The sequence below is a fragment of the Syngnathus scovelli genome, chromosome 2 (genome assembly GCF_024217435.2).
Source record: "Syngnathus scovelli strain Florida chromosome 2, RoL_Ssco_1.2, whole genome shotgun sequence".
Taxonomy (NCBI): domain Eukaryota; kingdom Metazoa; phylum Chordata; class Actinopteri; order Syngnathiformes; family Syngnathidae; genus Syngnathus; species Syngnathus scovelli.
This window is the reverse complement of record NC_090848.1, coordinates 6,489,117-6,494,035: the sequence shown is the minus strand read 5'-3', so window position 1 is coordinate 6,494,035 and position 4,919 is coordinate 6,489,117. Positions and strand designations below refer to the sequence as shown.

Here is a 4,919-nt window from a genome sequence, read left to right as displayed (position 1 = left end):
TGTGTGGCGGTTTCACTCTGAAGCCTTATGTAGAAATGTGAAGCGAGGAAAACAAGTGTAGGATGCATTTATAGTTTTAATAAGCATAACAATGTGCTAGTGTTCTGAAGAAATGCCAAGAGGAAGATGTCACTGTGGATTTTTATGCAGCGATTCGGTACGAGCAGATGGATGCTCTTCTCAGATCGCAGTCAGCGGCTGTCCACCAGCTTTCATCTGAAAGACACAGTTGGGGCATGTGAGGCAACAGGTTGTGTCACCATTTAGTTGCTCTTAGCACCGCAGTGCAAAGACTGACTGACTTGCACTTTATCAATAGCAAATACTGCAAGTTATCTGAGCCGGTCCGATTAATCTTTGATTAATAGTACAGCTCAAAGTGTGACTGAGGTCAGCAAAACTGCCTCAAAGACTTATGCAATCACATCAGTTCATTATTATTAAGGAGATTGAAAGTCTCCAGATTTTACCTAGCGTCTTTAGGTGCATAAAATTATATTTATTTCACAACAGATTGCAACCCAGACTAATAATTTGCTTCTGTTAAAACTGCTACATAAAACTGCTCTTACATGATTGTAATCTGCTATTGCTGAAATATATTGTTCTTTATTTACTCTTATGTGATTACTGAATATGTGCATTTCTTGTGTCTCACCTATCTTGAACATCTCCACGCAGACAGGCTTGTCCGTGTGAATGTTGGGCTGACCGGGCATCCAGTCACTGTAATTCATCTGTGAGCCATCGAGCCATGAGGCCTGCTGGTTCTGCAGCATTTCAAATATTTATACATTGTGTGACAAGCCAGTCTAGCACCAATATTATATACATGAAATATGAAAAGTCATGTTTGTATTAGTAAGGTTATATTCAATGTCAGTGCTACAGGAAACATTTACTTAGAAGTCCAATGGTCAATGTTTGAACCAAGGTAAGAATAACACTGTTCTGGAGATAACATAATCTGACGAGACCATCCTTGGCCTGCATTCAGGGTCATTATGCCTCATTAATAAAAACTGTGACAGGAGACGTTTTATATCTCATTAATTGAGGTCCATTTCCTTAGTTCAGTGTACGAGTACGTATTCAGCGTTTGGTGGATGAAAGGGACTTGCCTTAACCGTGGCCCCCAACCACGTCAACTGTGGGCTGCGCTCACCGCCGTTGGTAACCATGGAAACCAGGCGGGAATGAAGGTCGGCACTTGTAACAGATGCCAGCTCAGCGTCTGGGTTACGAGCTTTACATAAATCCTGAAGACAAACCGTGCAAATGGATCAAATAAAAAGTATACACAAAAATAAAACAATGTAAAATGTAGTCACCTGTGCTTCTTTGAAGGCCAATGGTGTTGGGTTGAACTCGTAGCACTTTCCATCAATGACCTCTCCGCTACAGCTCTGTTTTTGGAGCCTGGAGATGGAACGGTCAGCTTCCTCTCTTAAGCCACTATTGATGGAGTGTGTAGGTTCAGTTCCTTGTCTGAAACCAGCTGGGATCGATAGGAAGGGTTCAGTTCCCTGTCTGAAACCATCTGGGATCGGCATAAAGGGTTCTGTTCCCTGTCTGAAACCATCTGGGATGGGCATAAAGGGTTCTGTTCCCTGTCTGAAACCATCTGGGACGGACATGGAAGGTTCTGTTCCCTGTCTGAAACCATCTGGAATTGTCAAGAAGGGTTCGGATCCCTGTCTGAAACCATCTGGGACAGACAGGGAAGGTTCCGTTCCCTGTCTGAAACCATCTGGAATTGGCAAGATGGGTTCGGTCCCCTGTCTGAAACCGTCTGGAATAGACGCAAAGGGCTCAATTTCTAGTTTAAAGTCACTCCTGATAGGGTTTGTAGGTTCTGTTCCCTGTCTGAAACCTTTTGGCAAAGGAATGAATGGTTCAGTTCCCTGTCTAAAACCATCTGGGATAGAAATGGAAGGTTCCGTTCCCTGTTTGAAACCATCTGGAATAGAAATGGAAGGTTCCGTTCCCTGTTTGAAACCATCTGGAATAGAAATGGAAGGTTCCGTTCCCTGTTTGAAACCATCTGGAACAGAAATGGAAGGTTCCGTTCCCTGTTTGAAACCATCTGGAACAGAAATGGAAGGTTCCGTTCCCTGTTTGAAACCATCTGGAATAGAAATGGAAGGTTCCGTTCCCTGTTTGAAACCATCTGGGATCGCCATAAATGGTTCGGTTCCCTGTCTAAAACCATCTGGGATTGACATGAAGGGTTCTGTTCCCTGTCTAAAACCATCTGGAAGGCGAGAAGAAGGGGAGAGTTCCTCAACTCGAACCCAACCACCTCCATTCCTCTGCGCTGGCACATCCATAGGGACTGAAAGACAATTTGCAGACACCAAAGACATTTGTCAATCAAATTATGCATTTCAGATTAAATCTTACTTTATATTAATACTCGGCGTTGATTTAGAAATTACCCTCATCTGCCAACCAGTGTTTTGCCTCTGCCTTTCCCAGTCCCTCTTCAAGGAGGTTGTTGGTCAAAGCTACAGGTGAGCAAGCATTCAGTTAAACCCCATGTTGAATAAATTGTACAATATTTAGACCAAAGTATTGAGATAGGCCGCTTAATCCAGTCAACAAGTCAACCAGGGGTAGCTTTAAATCACATTCATTCAGCATTCTGAATAAGACACACTATATATAATTTTGTGGGAACAGTTTGGGGTAAGGCCCAAATAATTTTTTTCTATCTGGTGTATGCTGCACCTGTCATCTCATTGATGTGGTCCTGCACCAGGCCGTTGTCAAAGAATCTCTTGGATGGCTCGGTTCCTTGCTGAAAGCTATCAGGAACATGTCCGACGATGTCGTTCTGCTGAGAGCCATCAGACAACCCGAAGGGCGACGACGCCTTGGGCAATCCTCTCAGAGGTGCGATGGGGGCAGCTTGCAGTCCTGTGGCAGAACTTAATTAAACTGTGTTCGGACTGAGAAGCCCTAATCAGGAATGGACTACAGAATAGGTTTTAAAGTGAAAATCACACTTATTTCCAGTAGAACAAATAACCTTTGTCAAGGATAGATAATTTCAAATTAATGGTTGCCAAGTGTGCTACTTGGATAAGTAAGCACAACTGTATTACGTCATGCTATAAATCAACTGTCTCAATCTAATCTCAGCACAGTCCTTCAGGAGGTCAATTGCTGTGATTACATAACTGTACAGTACGCTGTTGTGATGACAGGGAAACGTGAAGTAGCGAGGGATCACTGTAATCTATCCATTTAGCACAGTACTATTTAGGGCTTGTCCTCATTTGCGCTGTGGGTGAGCTGCAGCCCAGCCCAGCTAACTTTAGGCAAACAAAACACGTGAAAATCTAAGTGTTCTTCCATTTACATATTGTAGTTTCTTACCTGACAGTGTCAGGAACAGCAGCGACAGCACTGACTTGGACATCCTGCACAACAAGACAGGTTTTTCCTCACACAAACCTTTAGAAGAGTCATCAAAGATGGGTTCCTTACCTGATGTGGCACCGTTAAACAGCGAGCAACTCGCAAATGCAAGAGGCGCAGCATATATAGACTGTGCCTGGGTTGTAAACGCCAAAGCAGCCAATGACAAGCGCCATTTTTAATCATATTTGTTATCTTCCATATTATTTGCCCTTTGCCCTTTCAGTTTAATGCTGATGCAGCAGCAACTAATAACAACGGTTTCTCAGTCACATCAAAGTCACTACAGTTTGTGCCTGGAAAATTCACATTTTCCAATGATGAAGGGTTTGCTGAATACATGTATGAAAGTTGTGAGGTTAAGTACCTCCACCAATATTAAGAACTACTGCTCTAGAAATTGTCCTTGTTTGAAAACATTTGAAACCAAACTATAGGTGCAAGGGTTAATTGATAATTATCAAATTAATTATCACATCTGCTTTTACTTTGGAAAACCAACCTTCTGACATTTTTCCAAACAAGCCAGCTGTCACCGATCGGAATGGAGAAGGGCGACCAAATGCAGCTTGGATCAGGGTTTACTGAAGGGGAAAGGTAGCTGGAAGAGAAGATGAGGGGACAAACCAACAGAACACCTGCAAACTAACATAACTTCCTAACAAAACCAACAACGGGACTGACCGACAGACGGGATAACAGAAACGGAACTGACCGACAAAGACGTGAGACATGAATACATCAACGACCCGACAGGAGTGACACGCAGACAGGACTTATATACGCGACAGGTAACGAGAGGAAGGTGACTGTGATTAGTACATAGATTGAGAGTAGACACAGGAAGGGAGGGGCGAGCACACAGACACTGACAGAAATAATGACAACCTACACATAATGTCCTGACAGGGGGCGAGTCGTGACACCAGCTACTGAATCGTTATTATTTTAAATTTCTATATTTTCTTCACTGTCAATTTGAAATGATTGGGTGTTTTGTTTTTTAAATATAGGGATCCAATTCCAGTCCAGTCCAATCCAATTCAACGATTAATCAACAAAATAATTGACAGATTAATTTCCTGTGACATGTTTTTGGCAGCATGCCATGTAAATTCGCTAATGCAGGGGTCTTCAAAGTTTAAAAATATTAAAAATAAAACGTGCATACGAAATTTAAACAAGCACTCGGTCTATATTGCAACAAACCATTTTTAAAGATTGTTTTATACTTAGCAGCAATATGACGGGGACTTGATTCACCATAATAACCCTGTTTCTGATTTATTAAGAAAGAATGAACAAACCATGATGCTTTTATTTTTTTATGAACAGATTAAATCTCTGCACAATAACCTTAGACTAGTGTCACGACCACTAGTGTGTTGATTTCCGGTTTCGCAAGAATTATGGACAATTACACTTCAAAATAAGGTTAACTTTAACGCTAGTCAGCTATCGTGTACTTAAAAAAATACCAATACTGCTTGTGAGCT

General features: G+C 42.0%; 1 protein-coding gene across 3 annotated transcripts; it reads right to left on the bottom strand.

Annotated features, from left to right (window-relative positions):
* Window positions 1-58: 58 nt before the first annotated feature.
* Window positions 59-4,289, bottom strand: LOC125987786 (brevican core protein). Of its 3 annotated transcripts, XM_049752266.2 has the most exons (9): window positions 4,139-4,269; window positions 3,926-4,024; window positions 3,382-3,425; window positions 2,731-2,919; window positions 2,439-2,507; window positions 1,332-2,335; window positions 1,122-1,259; window positions 659-770; window positions 59-216 (listed from the first exon to the last, which is right to left on the bottom strand). In XM_049752266.2, the coding sequence occupies exons 3-9, from the start codon at window positions 3,422-3,424 to the stop codon at window positions 143-145; spliced, it is 1,629 nt and encodes a 542-aa protein (XP_049608223.1). In that variant the 5' UTR covers window position 3,425; window positions 3,926-4,024; window positions 4,139-4,269; the 3' UTR covers window positions 59-142. The 3 variants fall into 3 exon arrangements, with proteins under 3 accessions (XP_049608223.1, XP_049608218.1, XP_049608222.1); XM_049752261.2 differs by having other exon boundaries at window positions 3,382-3,459; window positions 3,926-4,289; XM_049752265.2 differs by having other exon boundaries at window positions 3,926-4,287.
* Between the last annotated feature and the right edge of the window lie 630 nt (window positions 4,290-4,919).